This window comes from Magnolia sinica, chromosome 7 (genome assembly GCF_029962835.1).
Source record: "Magnolia sinica isolate HGM2019 chromosome 7, MsV1, whole genome shotgun sequence".
NCBI lineage: Eukaryota > Viridiplantae > Streptophyta > Magnoliopsida > Magnoliales > Magnoliaceae > Magnolia > Magnolia sinica.
In genome coordinates this window covers 96,361,917-96,384,600 of record NC_080579.1, presented here as the reverse complement: position 1 = coordinate 96,384,600, position 22,684 = coordinate 96,361,917, and the positions used below count along the sequence as shown (strand labels likewise).

Genomic DNA, 22,684 nt, shown 5'->3' with positions numbered 1-22,684 from the left:
GGTGGGTATAGATCAAAAGGGAAGATGAAAGAGATGAAAGTTTGTGAAGAATACCTCTTTGGACAGAGAAAAAAGATGGAAAGTAAAAGGAAGCCTCGCACCTCCGTCGAAGAGGAATGAATGACTTCACACCAAACCTACTATCCAAATTACCGGGAAGCAATCTTCAAGCGCCCCCTTTATATTCTCAAATAATAAAAAATACAGTTACAATTATGCCCTTAGTTATTGTCATTTTACCAAATCACCCCTTTAAAAAAGTGACATAAAGCTCATAAAAAGGCCAAAAATGTGAAATAAACTAACAAATATACCTTAAAACAAATCTATGCCATCAAATGGCCTATATGTCATCCATCGGGCCGGCCGGTGGTCAAGATCTCAATCCAATGGTGATAATGGTCCTTGATCGTGTCCAACGGTTGAAACGATGTGTCAATGAAGATCAACGATCCAATACTCCTCAAAACGTAGTTCATGATGATCCGGGCCCGGTGGGCCCCATGTACGGGTCGTCTAGCCAAAGAGATACTGTTGCCCTCCTCGTGTACACTTGGACGGGTGATGTGCGGATGTCCTCATCAATAGGCTTTCCCACCAGTCTTCTATAGGCTTCAGGTATTCCAGATAATCTCCATCATTAATGCTCAATTTCTAATTGGGATCCGTAACATAATCAAATGGCTTACAACCTGGCACCCTAGTTTCCTTCAATATGTTAGTAACATGTTTCAATTAATAGAGAACAACCTAGCTCTGGAGTGTGCTACTTGAGATCCGAAGAAACAATCGGAGGTCCCTATGATACGTAGTCTCAAATCTATGTTTTAAGAAAGTCTTCATGGCCAAAATCTAGTGCTAGATTCTACTATATATTGCACCTTTGTTATTCATTTAACAAATAAGGAGGGATCAACATTACTATGACCAAAGATAAATTCCAACATGGGTCCACTGAATTTGCCAAACCATGCGCAATGACATTGTTTTTGCATGCAGTCCATCTTTTCTTGGTCACCAAAAACCAGGAGGATGCATACATACTGTTTGTGCTACATCTCCTTTAAGAAACATGTTTGGAAATAGCCACACCTATGGATGGTGTGGGATTGGAAGTTGTTGAAGGCCAACATAAAGAAGACCCTTATTTCTTCCAAGTGGTCAGGAAAAGTGTCGATATGTGGACTTTGCATATATGTTTTTCAATGATGTCTCTATGTTCATGGATGCTTGATTGTACATTTTAAGGGATCTTTTTTTCTTTTTCTAAGGAAATACATACGATAGTAATAATTTCATTGAGGTGAGGGTCAGACTTGTTGGCAACAAATTGGATTTAGTGTGTTTTTTTGAGGGGCCTTTTGGCAACAACACAGCTTTAGCATGGTCCTGATGGTTCCAATACATGCATGTGCATGCACGCACGCGCGCGCGCACACACACACAAAACACATACATATATACATACGCACAGATATATATATGCATGCATGCATGCATGTGCGTGCATACACACGACACGTGTGCTTGTGCGTGTGCGTGTGCGTGAGAGGTACACATGCACATGTTTTTATTTTTGATGGTAGAAGAGTAAGAGAAGGGAAGTTGAACGAGGGGCGGGGAAGGTAAGACAGTTACATGCGTCTTTATGATATCAAACTTGTGGAACTGGTGCATCCCTCTGAGATGGTTATACAATCCAAAATCAGGCGGATCAAATAATCAGCGGGGCCACACCATAAAATACAATGTATGCCACTGAAAATCCTCCAAATTCATATGTGGAGTGCCTGATGCCTCCAAATTCACGTGGACTGCCTGATGATTGGATTAGCCTGGTTTTTGGTTCATATCGTCATCTTGGTTGGATGCAGTTGTCGGACGGATTGGATGTCATAAAGACACCATCCCAATGCTCAACTCTACCACTTCTTTAGGGAAAAAAAAAAGTAGACGAGGACATTTTAGTCAGTTCTACTCACCAAAAAACATGCTCTGATGCTCCCAATAAGTCAACACATTGTTTGGTAAAATTTAAATTCTTGAGGAATTTAGCTCTGAAAATCCTCTCTAAATTTTTGCTGAGAGGTGTTTGTTGAAACCTTTTGGATACTTTGCTTCATATTTACTTGATCTTTATGATCCATAATTTGAATTACTAATTCTTCTCATTATGTCCTTTCGTCATGTGACAGCCAATTATGATGGTGATCGGTTCTTTAAAATTCAGGATGGAGCATGGCAAGTAAGTTTTGGTGAATCCCTCTTTCAGTTGTAGTCTTTTTCTTCTTTCTCGTAGTGTTATCAAAAGTCAATTATCTACTGTAGCTGGCTGTTTGCAGGATTTAAGGTGGCATGAACTCATATATGCAGTACCCATGTGTTCAAGTTACAGATGTGCGAATGTAATTTTACTCTAGTTATGTTAATTCATGAATTTCAACATAATTTATACCTTTTTTTGCAGGCCACGCCATTACTCCTCACCGTGGCTGTCATTGAACTCAGTGATATTGCATTTGCAGTAGTTTCTCATCACTTCCCTTTTTTTAATCTTTCTTTCTTTTCTTTTTTTTTCATTTTTTAAAATTAAATGGTGACTTTGTTCAGTTGTTGCAATTTTTGGTTGTAAGTCAAGATGAGAATTCAGGTTAATCATTTGTTTTGATAGGTTGACTCGATACCAGCAGTTTTTGGAGTCACACGAGATCCTTTCGTAGTTTTCTCCTCAAATCTCTTTGCTATCTTAGGTAATTCTCTATCCATATCTGTTTAAAGACTAGGATACACTATTTAAACTTCGAAGTACCATTCATTTGTATATGCAATGATGCTTAATATCAAGGAGGTCGCCGTAACTATTACCTGTCACGGCCATTGCTCCTAGTAAAAAAATTTAGAAAAAGATGGGATAAAACCCAGATATTAAGAGAATTCCAAATATGGATTCTTTTGTTTTTTGTTTTGACGATGTTTATGATGGTGGAACGATCCACTCTTTGGTGAGAATGTTGTCTCGGCCAGTTTGATGAATTTATGAACCTAATGACCTTGGAGTGATTGCAAAATTCCTATATTTAATTTTCTAACTATCTAATATCATAATTAGCATGAATGTAATTCCAAAATATCTCACATTTGTAGTGTATTATTATTTATGGTATTACCTATCTCGCATACATCAAGTTAAATTAGTTTAGACTTTCATCATGTGCTGTGACTCCTGTCATCCTCAAGAAAAGAAAGAAATAATATTATTTAATTAACTCCCCCGCAACTTGATTATACCTACCTTGATGGTTAGTTAGGGGAGTTATATTATGCTCAAGTTTTGTAGTGTGTGGTTGGTGAGCAGTATTTGTGGGTGAAGAAGAGTTGACTTGTGTGAATATATGAATGCGTGTAGAAATACTTACCTTAGTAAAAACTCCCTAGTCACCCACCAATCAATCACTACTATAATGAAAATCTTACTACTCGTGGTTACTCGACCTTCACGTCCTCGCCATCATTTGGCTTCGGCTGTGGAACAGGTGTTGCAAATCAATAATAACAAGAGCCGAAGGGAAAGCCAAGGTTAACAAAACTTGAGGATGATTGATCCTCACTGGCCATCTATTGGGTCAACCCCAACCTTAAGTAAGTATCCACCAACACTAGATGAAGACCCATGGTTGTGGTCATAGCTACCAAGCCCACCCTATTTGTATTGTTGCATCGTCACTCCCCATATTGCTGAGAATGAGACTACGATGACAAATAACTCGTATTTGGATATGGATGTGTATCCATATGGAATATTTTGACTAGGGCTAGGCCAACATGAAAATGGCTGATGGGGACATCGGAGGACCTACTCGGATGTATCAGAGACAGACGACCACTTACATCAGCGTAGCTTTCGTTGTGGATAGGTGACAAGCTCCAGATGAGGCCCACCGGGCCATTTTGAAGACCTCACATGCATTGGACATGCATCAGGAAGACCCTACCTTGGGATGATGCATGTGGGCTACTTAGGAAATCATTTTAGTCATATGATTTCTATTTCATGTTGATCCGACCGTTGGATCTTGCCGATCAGGCTATCGAGCCACCAGATCTTTTAGATGTGGGCCCCTTGGACTCTGATCTTGCTTTCTTTATGTTTTTTGTTATTTTTAGGAGTTATTTGATAGTTGAGATTGATAATATATGTTTTAGTTTTCTTATTTTGGATAATGGGCCACTTTACTTAAGTGAGTGGCATAGTTGTAATTATGTTGGATTTTAATTCTGAATTTTTTATTATAAAAGCACAGGGGGGTGGAGTTCTAACCCTAGTGGTGTTATTAAGAAGAAAAAAAGAAAAGTGGAGCTCTCTTGTGTGAAGGAATTTTCCTCCTTATTTTCTAGGGTTTTTTTTATTAAAAAAAAAAATCCTGCCTTCCAATTAAATTGTGGAATGGTAGAAGCTTGTTTGGTGGTAGATTCCAAGGTACATCCTTCCTCTTCTTCTTCTTTGAAAGCTATTCTCTCCATCTAATATCTTCCTCTTTTCCCTTCCATTACAACCTTCTAAACCCTAGATCTTCAATTTTTTATTTTCCCCAATTTCTAAAAACCCTAATTCCAAAATCCTCAATTCCCATAAATCCTAATTCTCCATATTTCAGATTTTTCCCTTCCTAACCCCAATCATAAAACCTACAAATCTGTCCATTTGGTGTGAAACGTGCTTATGCTAAATTGGAACTTTTATCCTTTCATTGGTCTTAGTTTTAATTGATATATGTGATTTCTTAACATGCGGGCATGTGATTTAGGTTAAATAAGATTTTATTTCCTATTATTTACTCTTAATTACTTGGTAGGTTAGCATATTTTGTTAATTGAATTACTTTATGGACTCTTTCATAATCTCCACATTGCATGCTAGCATTAAATCACATGTCCTGCATCAAATTTGGTATCAAAGCATAGGTTTAGCATAGGATTTTTGTGTTGCATCTAGGTTAGAGTCACATCTAGGGTTAGTAGAGTATGAATTGCATATAGGATCATATTCCTGAATTTTTGTTGGAGTTATCTTATTGCTGAATTTTCAGTTCGCGGCCCCACTTATACCATTGCTGAAATTTCAGCATAATAATTTCAGATTGTCACATTGCGAATTTTCAGCTTGTAATTTTCATATTACACCCATGCTGAATTTTCAGTTTGGTACCCTCGGATTACTATCTTGCAGAATTTTCAACATAAGTTTTGAGGATAGCGACTTGCTGAATTTTCTGGTTAGTGTGTCTAGAATGATCTCTAGGTTAGTACTTTCATTGTCATCACATTGTCCTAGGACCTAGGGTTTCCTTTAGAGTATCCTCGTGTATGCCCACTCATTTAGGATGTGGCTTTGGTCTACATCCCACTATGAATCTAGAGCAAATTGACGAGGCCCTTAACGCTATCAACAACCGTTTGACGGCTATTGAAGCGCACAATAGGACCACCACAACTCAATTGATGATGATCAATGCGCTTGTTAATTGGCTTGAAGCCTCCCTTAAGGCAAACCCCGACACTCGGGAAGATGTCCAATCACAAGTCAAGGATCAAGTTGAGACTATGCCACTTGCAATTATAATGCAAGGGCATTTTCACACCAGGCTCGAGTAGGGTCGCCTGTGGGATGTAGGGACACTCGCGGTGGGCGACCCATATGATTTGGGGCCCACGAAGGGGTTTGGCCGAGGTTCTAACCCATGCGATGTGGGGCTTGGGCTATGAGATAAATGGATTAATTCACCATACTCTAACAGTTCGAGCTTTTAGAGCAAGTTGTTAATTGTCCTGCATCAAATTGGTATCAGAGCGGGAGGTCTCGTGTTCGAGACTCCTCACCGGGGGTGATTAATGCAAGGGCATTTTCACACCGAGCTCGAGTGGGATTGCCTGTGGGATGTAGGGACACATTCGAAGTGGGTGACCCATGTGATTTGGGGCTCACGAGGGAGGTCTCGTGTTCGAGACTCCTCATCGGGGTGATTAATGCGCATTTCACACCGGGCTCAAGTGGGGTAGCCCGTGGGATGTGGGGACACTCGAGGTGAGCGGCCCATGTGATTTGGGGCCTACCAAGGAGGTTCGGCCGAGGTCTTAACCCATGTGATGTGGGGCTTGGGCTATGAGTTAAAGGGATTAATTCGCCATACTCTAATAGTTCGAGCTTTTAGAGGAAGTGGTTAATTGTCCTGCATCAAATTATTAGTCGTGCCTTAAGCCAAATTGTAGAAGTGATGATTGGCGCAGAGATTCAATTTTCCACACTTATGCCTAGTGTGGTGGCAAACACTACAAGGTGATCATTGATAGGGGTAGTTGCATTAATGTGGTATCTGGTCGCATTGTGGAACGCTTAGGTATGCTAGTCGTTCCTCACCCTCAGCCCGATTTTGATGCATCTTCAATTTTAGTTTCTCAGCGTTGTCCTATTCCCATCCAGGTTTGTTCCTATACGAACACGTTGTGGTGTGATGTTTTGCTTATGGATATAGGCAACATCATTTTGGTCAAGCCTTGGTTGTATGACATGGACGCAACACTATTCGGTCGCTCGAATACGTGTTTGTTTCTTTATGGAGGCAAAAGGCTTGTCTTAAAGTCTCTCCCACCCAAAAGCATCCCTAAAATGGAGGACGTCAAGACATGTGGTCCTGAATATATGACGAAACTCCAGCTTGAGTCTCTTCCTATAGTTAATGCCAAAGAGTCTGAAAGAGAGAATAAAACTGATTTGGCGTTGTATGCACACGTGACAAGTGAGGTCACACCTAAGATTATTATGGAGATGCCACGCCTTCAAAGTTTGCATATGCATCTACACAACATGCGCATGACTTGCATGTGGAGATTAGGAAAAATCAATATAAGTAATGAAACATACAAAATGATTGCTGACTCACACCATAGGTTTAAAGAGTTTGTTATGAGTGATGAAGTCATGATTAAAATATGTCCAAAAAGGTTTCCACAAAGAACCATAAAAAAATTACAAGCCCGTAGCACTAGACCATATAAAATCTTGAAAAGACTGGGTTTGAATGCTTACTTGACAGATCTTCCACCTAACATGGGTATCAGTTCCACATTTAATGTAGAAGATCTTGTATCGTTTCATGGGCATTCCCCTAACCCTCACATGAACTTTGATGATGATGCCCCTGACCTGTTCCAAAATCCATAACCATTACCTGACCCCTCTTCTCAACCTTTACCATCCGTACCATCCATACCTATGAGAAGAGAGGAGATGAAGGATATCTTAGATGAAGAAGTGGTTTCCACATGACATGGCAGTTATCAGGAGTACCTTGTTGAGTGGAAGGGCAAACCAAAATCAAACAGTACGTGGATCATAGAGGCAAAGCTTCAGCGACGAGACCCGAATATCCTCGAGCATCACTGCAGCTTTATTTCGCCAAAGGCGAAATCTCTTCAGCCGAGGGGAATTGATGAGGACATCAGAGGACTTACTCGGATGTACTAGAAACGGAGACAACCACTTATATCAGCACAACTTTCTTTGTGGATAGGTGATGGGCTCCAGATGGGGCCCGTTAGGCCATTTTGAAGACCCCACATGCATTGGACGTGCATCAAGAAGACCCCACCTTGGGATGATGCATGTGGGCTGCTTAGGAGATCATTTTAGTCATAGTATTTCTATTTCGTGTCGATTTGACCGTTGGATCTTGCCGATCAAGCAACCAGGTCACCAGATCTTTTAGATTTGGGCCCCTTGACTCTGATTTTGCTTTCTTTATGTTTTTGTTATTTTTAGGAGTTATTTGATGGTTGAGATTGATAATATATGTTTTAGTTTTCTTATTTTGGATAATGGGTCACTTTACTTAAGTGAGTGACATAGTTGTAATTATGCTGGATTTTAATTCGGAATTTTTTTATTATAAAAGCACAGGAGGGGTGGAGTTCCAACCCTAGTAGTGTTATTGAGAAGGAAAAAAGAAGAGCAGAGCTCTCTTGTGTGAAGGAATTTTCCTCCTTATTTTCTAGGGTTTAAAAAAAAAAAAAAATTTTAAAAAACCCCTCCTAATTAAATTGTGGAAGGGTAAAAGCTTGTTTGGTGGTGGATTCCAAAGTACATCCTTCCTCTTCTTCTTCTTCGAAAGGTATTCTCTTTTTCTAATATCTTCCTCTTTTCCCTTCCATTACAACCTTTTAAACCCTAGATCTTCAATTTTCTATTTTCCCCAATTTCTAAAAACCCTAATTCCAAAATCCTCATTTCCCATAAACCCTAATTCTCCATATTTCAGATTTTCCCCTTCCTAACCCTAATCATAAAACCTACAAATATGTCCATTTAGTGTGGAACGTGCCTATACTAAATTGGAAGTTCTATCCCTCCATCAGTCCTAGTTTTAATTGATATATGTGATTTCTTAGCATGCGGGCATGTGATTTAGGTTAAATAAGATTTTATTTCCTATTATTTACTCTTAATTGCTTGGTAGGTTAGCATCTTTTGGTAATTGAATTACTTTATGAAATCTTTCATAATCTCCACGTTGCATGCTAGCATTAAATCATGTGTCCTGCATCAATGGCCCAAGAGGTTCCTTATCAGCCCAGTGTTGTATCCATATTCATATAATCATATCCATGTTCTACGTAAGCTGTTTGATGTACTTGCAGACCTCCTAACCAAGGTGTTTCAAAACGGTAATGGTGGTTGTAATAGTCACCATCGTTACCGTTATGATATAGCCATTACAACCATTTTTTATTTTTTGAAAAAACTGTTACAGGACCGTTACGGTCCGTTATAATGCCGTTACAGGGCTTTTACGACCTATTTTTTCTGTAACGGCCGTTTCAACCCCGTAATGTGTAACGATTATGACCGTTACAGTTACGTAACCGATTTTGAATACCTTGCTCCTAATCCTCCATCTCCTCCAATCCACCGATACATAAGTCTCTCCTCATGTACCTTGTTGATGCTCTTAACTTGCTATTTATGAACGATGCACAATGTAATAAGAAACACCAGAATTGGGACCAGCAAGTGCATCATCATCATTACCGCCGTGATCACTATCTTGGTTTTGCTGCTGCTGCTCGCACTATTCTGTTGAGTCAAATCTACCCCATGTGTCCAAGACAGCTGTATGACCTCTTGTTGCGTTGCGTGTATGACTGGATCATCCAACTTGACTTTTTTTCTGTCCTCTTTTACCCATATCTCCCTTTGTTCCAACAAAGGCTGAAGTGGGTCCTCATTGCAAATGTTGTTCAAGTTTATTGGACAGAAGTCATCTTTGTCGAGCAGATTCACCATGTACTTGCATTCCATAATCTTAGCTTCACATTGTAGTGCATATAGATGAGCGGATCCAACATCCTAGTTCGCAATCTATTCTTATTCTTCAAATGGTTAAGTGCAAAACAGTTGCAATTCCTTCCTCAGCTAGATGCAGTTGTCTGGCTTGAAACTTTGATCAAAATTGTTTTGCGACCCTTACACTCTCCAAAATGCATCCAGTAATGAACTGCATAGGAAAAAGGCTTATGTTGATAACTTAATATGACATTACTGATAAAATAATTCTATGATAATAGTAATAAAATATCAGTTTCTTACCAGGAGGCATTTGAGTTAGTACCTATTGCGTAAGAGCATCTCCGAAGTTGCCTTGACAAAGTGCATATATTTTCAACTTTAGACAATACATCAAAACGTTAATATTGTTTTAAACACTGAAATAAGAAAATTAGAGAACTAATTTAAGACATGTACTTCGTTCAATGCCTTTATCTGCTTAATCTCAATCGGGCTTTAAGCTCTTTATCCCGTTCTTTAGTTCGACACGAATCTTATCATTCTCAACAAATGATTTGGCATATTTGAATCTCAGATTTAGATAGTAACCAACATTACAATAATAACCAAACTAAGGATAACAAATGCATATTAACAGAGAGTTTTGCTTGCCACATGAAGATCGTGGTGAAGTTGTTTTGTCCAGTGCTTGTCAATCATTTTCCAGTAATCTACGTAATGTTTACAATCTCGACAAATGGCTAGCTTCACTTTATCCATGACATTGTAGAAGTAGCCCATGGCAAGTGTCTCATCAGATCCAATAAAACGGAATACCCTCATTAATAGTTCCATCACCTTGAGGATATTTGCTACCTTTTAGTTTTTTAAAAAAATATTTGTTGTCCCGGATAGTTGTTATAACTTGTTAACCTCAACCACTGTCCCCAATATCTTTTACCTAGGTTTTGTTTGAAGCCACTCCCAGGAAGTAAATATCTCACTCAATTCTTCCTGATGCTAGTAAAAACTCTCAAGAGTTATAAAGTTTATCACAAATCTAGTCACTAGAGGCCTAAGTATCTTGCTCCCCTTTGTGAACCTCCTCATTGTAATGACTAGTTGATTATGGTTGTAAATGAATGTTGTCACTTGTTTTCCTCTTTCAATTAATGTTGCGGCACTATTCTTCTTTTTAATATGTTCTAATATGAGATCAATGCAATGTGCTATAGAGAATGCTAGTGTATTATATTTATAGTGTGTCCTTTTAGTGTAAGTGCATGTGCACACTTCCCTATTCCCCTGCAGTGTACTATATGCTTTTTCATAATAAAATATTATGTGTTAGGGCATGCAAGCCTAACACATATCATCTCTCCCAAACTCTCCTCCTCCTCTCTCAATATTCTCATCTCTTCTTCACATTATCCTCATCAAATCTTTTTCTACTTGGTATCAGAGCAAGTTCAAGGCATTCCGCATCCAACGGGTTGAGAGGCGACACGTCACCTTGCTGACGTCAGCAGCCGTACGGCTGACGTCAGTGTTGTACGGACGCATGGGCTCTGTTTGAGCTAAAAGTTTAGGGGTTTGACAGATCTTGATTTTAGAAGATTTGTCATGATTTTTTCAGAATTTATTGGACCTCATTTCATGGTATTTTGGGCGAAATAGAGAAATTCGAAAATCGGTTCCAGATTCCGTTTTTCTTCGATCTACCTCAAATCGGTAAGCTTTTCTTTGGTTTCTTTGCTCAAGATGGACCGAAATCTTCCTCCCAAGCTATCCATGGTAGATTTTTTACTTAAGATCAATGTTTGAGAGGTTTTTAACCTCAAATGGGCGTGCGGCTGGGCCGTTTTTCACTCGGTCAGGCCCTATTTGACTGCGTTTCATGGTATTTTGGATGATTGATATTTGTTTGAGGTTTATCTCTTGTTATGTTGAAGGATTGAGTGAGATAGAGTTGTTTGAATCAATCTTTCTTGGCATAGGGGGTCTCTTGGCATAGGTTTATTTCTCTTGGACTCTACTATGGCTGACAAAGGGCCCTCATCTCTTGGCATAGGGTCTCTTGAATCTAACCCCTTGCAGATTACCTCCATTAAGTTGAATGGTGACAACTATCTTCAATGGGCACAATCTGTAAAAGTATTTTTAGGAGCCCGTGACAAGTTGTCGTATATTTTGGATGATTCCCCAAGCTCTACAGATGTTACCTACAAGTCTTGGACAAAGGAGAATTATCAAGTTATTGCATGGTTGTTGAATAGCATGGATTCCTCGATTAGCCACTCAGTGATGTTTTTATCCTCGGCTAAAGGCATTTGGGATACGCTTCATGATATGTTCTCGGAATCTCAGAATTTTTTACGGGTATTCCAGCTTATTCAAGAAATTGGTCGGTTTCAACAAAACTCCAGATCCTTAAAAGACTACTATTCGATGCTTCGGGGTATGTGGGATGAGTTGGATATGTATCAGCCTCTTCCTTCCAAATGTAAAGAGGATCATGAACATGCTCATAAGCAACGGGATGATACTCGTATCATGCAGTTCCTCGCTGGGTTGAGTTTTGATTATCTTCATGTTCGCGATCAGGTTGTTATGCAGGATCCTCTTTCCCCATTGACGACAGTCTATGCCATGTGTCAGCGTGCTATGATCTCTACTCTTCCTTCTCATTCATTTGTGCCACCCGAGCGTTCGGCACATCTTGTTGGCGATCAGTACTCCCTTGGTCATAGGGTACCATCCTTGAGCTCAGGGCGCATTTATAGTTTTGGTGGTCGTGGTAGAGGCTGTGATCTAGATCGCAGTCGCGGCGGCCGTAGTCTTCGTGGTCGTGGTGGACGTGGACGAGGACGTGATGGTTCCCGCATTTGTTCACATTGCGGTGGAACTAATCACACTATTGATTATTGCTGGCAGCTACATGGTCGTCCTACGTATGCCGCTGCTTCTGTTGCTTCTGAGACACAGTCTTCCACCCCGACAGCTGAGCAGTCTACTTCAGGGGAGTCTCTTATTATTTCTCGGGCGGCATATGATGCCCTTATGCGGCTTCACATTCGGGATATTCCTGAGCCTTCTCACGCAGCTTCGGCCCAGTCAGGTACCGCCCTTCTTGCGTCATCCTCTCCTACCTCCTGGGTCATTGACTCTGGAGCTTCCTCCCATATGACTGGTAAGTTGCAATTCTTTTCTTCTTATTCTTCTTCTTCTTCTCCCACTCAGTATGTCACAGTCGCAGATGGAACCCAATCTCCCATCTCTGGGATTGGTTCCATCCCTCTCTCTTCTTCCTTATCTTTGTCCTCCGTATTGCATGTGCCTCATTTTCCATTAAACTTATTGTCTGTTAGCTCTCTTACTAAATCACTCAATTGTTCCATCACCTTCTTTCCTTCTTATTGTTTGTTTCAGGACCTACAGACGAAGAGAGTGATTGGTGGGGGGCATGAGCGAGGAGGCGTTTATCTTCTCGATGATACACCTGTTGCCGCTTCTAGTACCCTTTCTCTAGATCAAGAGTCCATGACTCGGTGGCATTGCCGCTTAGGCCACCCATCCATTGCTAGATTGAGACTTTTATTTCCCTCCTTACCTGTCACTAAACCATTATGCTGTGATATTTATGAATTGTCTAAACATCATCGTGCTATGTTTCCTCCTAGCTCTTCTGGGAGGAAATCTTAACCTTTTCTTCTGGTTCACTCGGATGTTTGGGGACCAGCTTCGGTTACCTCGACTTTTGGATTTAGATATTTTGTTACCTTTATTGATGATTATTCCCGCATGACTTGGATTTATCTTTTGAAATCTAAAAGTGAAGTATTTGATGCGTTTAAAGTGTTTTATCATGAAGTGTGCACTCAATTTCATTGTTCCATCAAATCCCTCCATTCTGATAATAGGGGAGAATACATGTCTACTGCCTTTCTGTCCTTCTTGCAGGAACGTGGTATTTTATCTAGGACGTCATGTGCTCGCACTCCTCAACAAAATGGTATTACAGAACGAAAGAATCGTCATCTTCTTGACGTTGCTCGCACCCTTCTACTTGGTATGCATCTACCCAAACATTTTTGGGGTGATGCTCTTTTAACTGCTGCTTTTCTTATTAATCGTATACCCTCACGTATTCTGTTTTATAAATCTTCATTTACTATTTTGTATCCTCATGATAACCCATTTCCTCTACCACCTAAAGTTTTTGGTTGTACATGTTTTGTTCAAATTTTGGATGGGAGTAATGATAAACTTAGTCCCAGGGCGATTAAATGTGTCTTTATAGGGTATACTCGGAGTCAGAAAGGTTATAAATGCTTTGACCCATTGACTCGCAAGAAATATATCTCTGCCGATGTCACCTTCTTTGAGGATCTTTCTTTTTTCTCCTCTCCAGGCAGATCCCTCTGTGATCCTCTTGCGCGTCAGGGGGAGTATAACTGTTATCCTCTTTCCACTAATGATCATGGGAAAACTCCTCTCCCCTCTATTCAGCATCCTGTTGGTGATATGGTTGAGCCTAAGCCTCTGCGGGTGTATCAGCGTCGAGATAAATCTTCACAAGCTCAGTCATCTACCCTTCCGCTTTCTTTGGATGTTGGTTCAGGTGACTCTCCTAACTCGAGTTTAGATCTTCCTATTGCCTTGCGCAAAGGGTCACGATCTTGTACTCAACACCCCATTAGTAATTTCGTTTCATATGATCATCTTTCACCGTCTTTTCAGTCGTTTGCAGCTTCCCTTTCATCACAGACTATTCCTAGATCTCTCTCACATGCTCTTCAGAGTCCTGATTGGACAAAGGCGATGATGGAAGAAATGTCTGCTCTTGAGAAGAATCATACTTGGGATCTTGTGCCACTTCCTGTAGGCCATAAGCCTGTTGGCTGTCGATGGGTTTATACAATCAAGTTTCTTCCAGATGGCTCAATTGATCGCTATAAAGCCCGTCTTGTTGCTAAAGGTTACACACAGACTCATGGTGTGGATTACTTCGAGACATTCTCTCCGGTGGCTAAGCTTAATTCAATTCGCGTTGTGCTCTCCTTGGCCGTTAATTTATCATGGCCCTTGTTTCAGCTTGATGTTAAGAATGCATTTCTCCATGGGGATCTTACAGAGGAAGTTTACATGCATCAACCTCCTGGCTTTGTTGCTTCTCACAACCCTGCACTTGTATGTCTGTTGAAGAAGGCTCTTTATGGATTCAAACAATCTCCAAGTGCATGGTTCGAAAAACTTAGTCAGGCTCTCTTGGAGTTTGGCTTTGTTCGTAGTCATGCTGATCATTCTCTCTTTATATGTCGTCGATCGACGGGCATCATGGTTCTCATTGTCTATGTGGATGATATTGTTTTGTCCGGTTGTGATTCTGCTGGAATGAGGGAGGTCAAAGGTTTTTTGAAGACCAAGTTTGAAATCAAGGATCTTGGTCCTCTTCGTTACTTCCTTGGAATTGAAGTTGCTCGCTCATCATCCAAATTGGTCTTGTCACAACGAAAATATGCGCTCGATCTTCTCATGGAGACCGGCATGTTAGGGTACAAGCCTGCTACCACTCCCATGGATACTTCACAGAAGCTTCGACCAGATGATGGTCCTCTCCTTACTGATCCCGAGATGTATCGACGACTTGTAGGCCGGCTTATTTACCTGACTATTACATGCCCAGATCTCTCATTTGCAGTGGGGGTTGTTAGCCAATTCATGCAAGCTCCCTGTACTTCTCATCTCACGGCTGTCTACCGCATACTTCGGTATTTAAAATCAGCCCCGGGTCTTGGCCTCAACTTTCAGTTGCATGGTCATCTTCATCTTTCTGGCTATTCCGATGCTGATTGTGCAGGTAGTACTTTTGATCGCCGCTCTACATCCGGCTTCTGTACCTTCCTAGGTAGCAATCTTATAACCTGGAAGAGCAAAAAGCAGCCAGTTGTTGCCCGATCCTCAGCCGAAGCTGACTATCGTGCTATGGCTTATGCGACATGTGAACTTGTGTGGCTTCGCAATCTTCTTGAAGAACTTGGCTATCCTCCTTCGGGTCCTATTCCTCTTCACTGTGACAATCAAGCGGCTATCCATATTGCTCGTAACCCAGTTTTCCACGAGCGAACCAAGCATATTGAGGTTGACTGTCACTTTATTCGGGAGAAAGTTGCTTCTAAGGAAATTGTCACTCCTTTTGTTCGATCTGGGGATCAACTTGCTGATGTTCTTACAAAATCCTTGAGTCGAGATGCTCTTCATCGTGTTCGTGACAAGTTGGGCATGATCAACATCTATGCTCCAACTTGAGGGGGAGTATAGAGAATGCTAGTGTATTATATTTATAGTGTGTCCTTTTAGTGTAAGTGCATGTGCACACTTCCCTATTCCCCTGCAGTGTACTATATGCTTTTTCATAATAAAATATTATGTGTTAGGGCATGCAAGCCTAACACATATCATCTCTCCCAAACTCTCCTCCTCCTTCTCTCTCAATATTCTCATCTCTTCTTCACATTATCCTCATCAAATCTTTTTCTACTTGTGCATCACACATGACCAGAATATATGTGGTCTCTTTTCCTTCATCATTCTTCTCGCAAACTTACATGTTGTTTTGTTGTCAGTCACAGTCTGCACCACATTCTTCTCTCCAACCTCATGCATCATCTTATCTATTAGGGCAAAAACATAGTCTGCATTTTTTCGTTGCATCCAATGCATCAATTGATTTGTGGAACATTGTTTCCAAGTGGCTGTATACCATAAAGTTGATCATGCTATGTCAGGTTTGGCTAGTCCAACCATCTCACATAATCGTGCATCAGGGTCTAAAGGTAGCCACGTATGCCTTCACATCTTAATACTCCATTTCTATCAATTTCCCCCTAATATCCTCAGTCGTGGGTGCCTTAACTCCTTCGCCTATTTCTATCGCAGCATTAATTACCACTTGCCAATATAGGGGATTGGCAATATTTTGGGGGGTACGTTGTCATATATGAATAACTTGGCTACTGCCCTACCAAGCTTCTCAATCATAGTTCTAGTCCGCATTTGTTTGATCAATATTTTGTTTTGTCATCTCCTTTCTAAACGGAATGTGATCACATGAAGGTCTCTCGGGCTCCACCACATCCACATCATTAGCCATGGGGGGAACACATGAAGAAGTCTCCCATCGGCCATTGAAGACATTGTAATCCACTAAATCTACCCCACTTACAATCGCACTCCCACTCTCACATTCACCGCTCCGCCTACATCACATATGGATCCCCTCCCCCCAAACATGCATCAACAGTCTTTTTTTGCACGAATATTGCGCTCTCTGTCTTAGCCATTGTCACCTCCTGATCTGAATCTTAATCAAAGTAAATATTCTCCTCATCACCAACGCCCACATAATCAGGATCAACACCTCCCGTTGGGCCACTTTAAGAGCATCTTGCCTCTTCTTCTTCTGCCTTTTTTTTTTTTTTTTTGGCATGATGACTTTTTCCCCTTTAACTCTCCCAAATTTGTTGCGTCATGTTCATTCTCTCTTACCACGATGTTGTGCCCCACAATTTGGCCTTTTTAATGTGCCGTATATTGTTTGAGTCGCGTGATTCTACTAGTTATCATGATACCCTAATAGTTGTATTTCATTACGTGCCTAGTGCCACCCACCCTCTCACAATGTTGCCATCCAATATTTTCACTAGAGGTTGGGTAGCCATATTCTTACTACTAAAGTCTAAAATAAAGTCTAAACAAAAGTCAAAGTAAAGTTTAAATGAAAGTGTATACTGCTCAACTAAATTCTTAGGTAAACCCTAAACGAGAACGAATCAAGCTCCTTGCCTACCCAAAATATAAACATACAATCACGATTCATCCAAAATTCATTTGTAATTAAACAAAAAAAGAAAAAAAAGAAAAAAAAAAAGCAAATGCTATTCATAATCCAAAACAAGCACAGATATGTACATCTACTTATCCTACATGAAGTGGAACTATCCATTCTCAACATTAATTAAAAAAATATTTTTTTTAATGATTTTTAATTAAAAATCACTATCATATGAAATTAAATAGCAAATGCTATTGATCATCCATGATAAACACATGGATATATACATGTACTACACTTGAAACCATCTACGCTTAACATCAATTAAATTTTTATTTTTTATTTTTTACCATTTTTTAGAAAAATTCAATATTCATCCGAAAAAAAAAAAGAAAAAGCAAATGCTATTAATGATCCAAGGAACAAACATGGATATGTACATAGACTCATACTACATCAAATGAAACCATCCACACTCAATATCAATTATAACATATTCGTATAAAATATTTTTACCATTTTTTAAACAAAAAGTCACTATTCATTCGAAATGAAGAAAAATAAAAAAATAGTAAATTGTTGCTAATAATACAAGATAAACACATGGATATGTACATACACTCATACTACATCTCATGAAACCATCCACACTCAACATGAATTAACATATATTTTTTCACTATTTTTCAGAAAAAGTCACTCTTCGTCTGAAAAGAAAATAGCAAATGCTTTCAATACTCCAAAATCAACACACACACGCACACACATAATTATCCTCAATCTTCAATATAACACACACACACAAACATTAAATAGAATATATATATATATATATATATATATATATATATATATATATATATATATATATTGACCTTTTTAAGAAAAAAAGTCATTATTCATTGAAAAATAAGAAAAATAAAAGAATAGCAAATGCTATCAATAATCCAAAATCAACATATGCATTTGTTCATCTACTCATCCTACATTACTTACGACCAACATCAATTAAAATTTTATTTATTTTTACTCATTTTTCTTAAAAAGTCACTATACATCTAAAAATAAGAAAATTAAAAGAAAGAAAATAGTATTAATAATTCAAAATCGAAACATGGATAAGTACATCTACTCATCCTACATCAATTGGAACCATCCACAGTCAACATAAAAAAATTTGCGATTGTTGGGTATTTTTAAGTGAAAAACAACAATTTTTTAAAAATAAAAAATAAATTATTAAAAAATATCACTAAATCGATCGCAAATCTACCAAAATATGGTTGATTTGATGATTAATTTTTTGTAATTCTTTCCCACATCTTTTGTTGAGATCTCGTAATTCCTCATCTTTGATCCACGTCTCTTCGTATCAAGGCTTGTTCTTCCACCGAACAAGATATTTAGTGCAAGTACCTTGCCTTTTACTTTGGACCGTTAGTAGAATGTTATTAGGCCATGAAAGCATCATATTTCGTTAATCAATTTTGGGGTTGGCCACTCCACGCTTGCTTTGATCTTCTTTTCATCTACTTTCATACCTTGGGATGAGACGACAAAGCCCAAAAAGACTATATTGTCAACAGTGAATGAGTATTTCTTGAGATTAACATATACCTTCTCTTCATGCAGAATACATAGCCAATGGTCTTCGGGTGCTCGATGAGCAGCCAAAACTTTACAAATAACAAGACTTCCACCTTCATTCGGTTCAATCATTTCATCAAGTATGTCATGAGTATCTTTGTCATAAGTCGGCTTGTCATCATTAAACTCCATGTGGTCTTTGTTCATTTCATCAAACACTTTACCGGCATCTTCGTCATAAATTGGCTCGTCATCATCAAATTCCATATATGGTTTTTATTTACTTAACCTTCATTTTGTCCGAACATTTCATCAAACACTTCATAGGTATCTTTGTCGTAAATCGGCTCATCATCATCAAATTCTATGTATCTTCGTCATAAAGCAACTCATCATCATCAAATTCTATGTGGTCTTCATTACCTTCATTTGGTCCGATCCTTTTATCAAACACTTCATGGACGTCTTCATCATAAATCAGAATACTATATTTGTCATATATCAGCTTATCATCATCAAATTCTATGTGGTCTTCGTTACCTTCATTTGGTCCGATCGTTTAATCAAACACTTCATGGACTTCTTCATCATAAATCAGAATACTAGTGGAGGCTTGTGTCGAAAATCTTTGCAAAACCTCCTCCATCATGCGTTGTAGATTGTTGTTGGCATGCCTCAATTCTTCAAGTTCTTCATGAGGGTGGGCATCTTGAATTGAAGCCGTCCGTTTTGCCCAATTTCCTTTTCCTCTTGTCATAAGAAATCAAACCTGATTCAAGAACCGAACTTGCTTTGATACCAATTGATGCCGATCCAACACACAAAAAGGAAAAAAATGTATATAGGAAAGAAATGGAGAGAAAAAGTAAGATTGATTGCTTTGATTGGAAATGAAGATGGCAATGCACTATATATGGCCTGAGGATTCACTCACCCAAATACAAGAGGACTCACTCACTTTCAATGATCAAGAGATCTCACAAGTAAAAGGGGACTCACTTTCAAAACTGTATTTATAAAGAGAGGGAGGGAGATTAAATGAAGTGGGTGGGAGAGGGAGGAGCATTGAATGGGAAGGGGCCCAAAGTGACCATTGGTATCTTCAAAGCCAAGTGTGATATGGTACTTGTTGGTGTACCAAAGACTACATCGCTTGCTACGAAGCAAGGCTGGTGGTCGAAGGATACACCGGGACTTATGACATTGACTACTTGGGAATGTATGCTTTAGTTGCCAATGTCAAATCCATCCAAGTTCTCATCTCTCTTGTTGCAAATTTAAATTACCCTCTATACCAGCTTGATGTCAAGAATGCATGTATCTAAGATGATTTCAAGTGCAGGCCGTATGGCTGAGATAAGTCAGGAAAACGCTGAGTCAAGCGAGAGAGAGAGAGAGAGAGAGAGAGAGAGAGAGGACTCAAGTGCAGCGAGTTAGGTAAGGAAGGGAAATGGTGAGACAGGGACGGACGGGTATGGTATGGTTTATGTTTTATTTTTTAATTTTTAAATATAATAATAATATATATATAATATGAAATATATTCGAGTCAAGGCGAGCTCGAGCTTTGAACCGTGCCGGGTTCGAGTCAAGTCGAGTCAAGCTCTACTATGTTTGAACTTGGCTTGTTTTCAAAACAAGCCGGATCATATGAAGCTTGGCTCGCCTCGAGTCATTGTTCGAGTCGAGTCAAGTCGAGCTAGATCGAGCGAGCTTTTTGAGCTAGCTTGGCTCATGTACAACCCTAATTTCATTGAAGAGGTCTACATGATTCCTCCACCAAGCTTTACTCACAAGGGGGAGACCCACCTCCTTTGTTGCCTTAAAGAGGCTATCGAAGACTTGAACCAATCACTGCAGGCCCCATTTGATAAATTCAGCACCACACATACCAACTTTTGTTTTTCTTTATATAGTGCTGATCATTTAATGTTTGCCAAGCAAAATGTGATTACACAACTTATTGATCGTCTATATCAACAATATTGTTCTTTTAGGCAATGACAAAGCCGCCATCAATGCATTAAAATAACACCTACAACAATGTTTTGACGTCAAAGTCCTTGGTCCTTTGAAGTATTTTCTTTGTACCAAAGTGTCTCAATAAAGAAAGGGATTGTTCTTTCTAGCAGAAGTGTGCTCTCAACTTGTTCCAAGACAAGAAATCTACGCTATAAACCTATTAATACCTCTCTTATCCCCAATTGTAGAATTCATTTAGAAGATGGCGGTCTTCTTCCTGAGTGTCATGTGTTTCAAAGAATTGTTTTGTAGGAAATCAATCTCCCTTACAAGGCTACTAAATGAATCATTCAATTCATAAAGGGTGCACCTGTTGGTTTGAATATTGATATTGGTAGCCATGTAGGCATGGGTGAAAAATCATATGATATGGGCATCACATTTCAGTATCAGCCCTATATAGGCTTGTATTACACCATATTAAGTTTTAAAAAAATTAATTCAAAAAATTATAGAAAATATCTAGAAAGGGTAGAGACAAGATACCTAAGTATTTATGTTTTTTTTTTTTTTTTTTCTTAGTGTTTTGAACATAAGTTAGTGTATCATACCATTCTTTGGTAAGAATGTTGTCTAATGGAGCTCTGATGTTGAGTCCTTGAGCTTGTCTATTATGAAGTTATCTCATATAAGATATTATGCTTGTATATCAACTATTTAACTGTCATCTTCGTCAATTCATGATGCATAAGGTAAAATCTAAAGAGTACATAATTAGGCATAGATTATAGGAATGAATGCTACCATCTACTATTACTAAGGTTTACAAAACTAAAATATATAAATTATACACCAGTCCAAGGCACCTCATCATCATCATTACCATCATCTCCATGGTCGATCACCACAACTAGGCTCTTTCTGTGATATTAATTGGCATGGTGTGGGTGCGGTGCGCTGGTGTCATCATGCAGATACAGGATAGGTGCTAGGCACTATTTTCTCACCACCACAACCACCATGATCATCTCCACTATTATCACAATTGGTATTCAAGAAACAAAAAATAGGAGAAAATAAGGAAAGATTAAAAAGAGAAGGAGAAGTGAGAGGAGAAGAGAGGAAACGTGGGGAGAGATTGGATTAGTCTATCATTGCGACAGACTAATATATTTATATTAATAAGAAGAAGGAAATTACAATAATGCCACGGGGGGTAAGAAGACTAAAACACCCCCCATACAATATAAGTAAAGAAATCTTTTTATACTCCCCCTCAAGCTGGAGCATAGATATTCTATCATTCCCAACTTGTCAATAATATGATGAGGAAAGTCACGACCAAGAGATTTAGTGAAGACATCAATCAACCAACTACACCCCTGAGCCAACAAAGATGTCTCAATCTCCTTATTAGCTACCTTTTTCCATATAAAATGACAATCAACCCCAATATTCTTAGTGCGCTCATGAAAACTAGGATTACTAGCAAATGTTTATGGTAGCTTGATTGTCACAATGTAATGGAATGAGACTAGAAGAAGGATAGCCAAGTTCTTGTAGTAGTGTCCGAAGCCAAATGAGCTCACAAGTCGCAAGAGCCATCATCTGATACTCATCCTCTGTAATGGACCGAGCAACAAATGACCACTTTTCTTAATCACAAGATTGACACCTCAAACGTACAATAACTAGACGTACACCGGTGATCAAGAAGGCTACCAACACCATCAGCATTAGATTAACTGAAAATGTGAAGGTGACCATGCCTCTAAAATAAATAAAGAAAACCTCTACTAGGAACCAATTTCATATAGCAAAGAATTCAATAAATTGCAATAAGATGGGCAACATGAGGAGCATGCATAAATTGGCTAATGATTCCCATAGCATATAATATATTAGGCCGCGTTATAGTCAAATAGATAAGATGGCCAACCCAATTGCAATACATACTAGGATTAAAAATAAAAATAAAAATA

The 22,684-nt window shown here is 39.1% G+C and overlaps 1 protein-coding gene across 3 annotated transcripts in view; it reads left to right on the top strand.

Moving 5' to 3' along the window:
* Window positions 1-22,684, top strand: part of LOC131251847 (thylakoid membrane protein TERC, chloroplastic) — a 60,560-nt gene that overhangs the window by 19,567 nt on the left and 18,309 nt on the right. For all 3 annotated transcript variants that reach the window (XM_058252841.1, XM_058252842.1, XM_058252840.1), the window contains 3 exons: window positions 2,196-2,245; window positions 2,468-2,524; window positions 2,672-2,750. In XM_058252841.1, coding sequence (XP_058108824.1) covers window positions 2,196-2,245; window positions 2,468-2,524; window positions 2,672-2,750 — 186 coding nt within the window. The remainder of the gene's footprint in view (window positions 1-2,195; window positions 2,246-2,467; window positions 2,525-2,671; window positions 2,751-22,684) is intronic.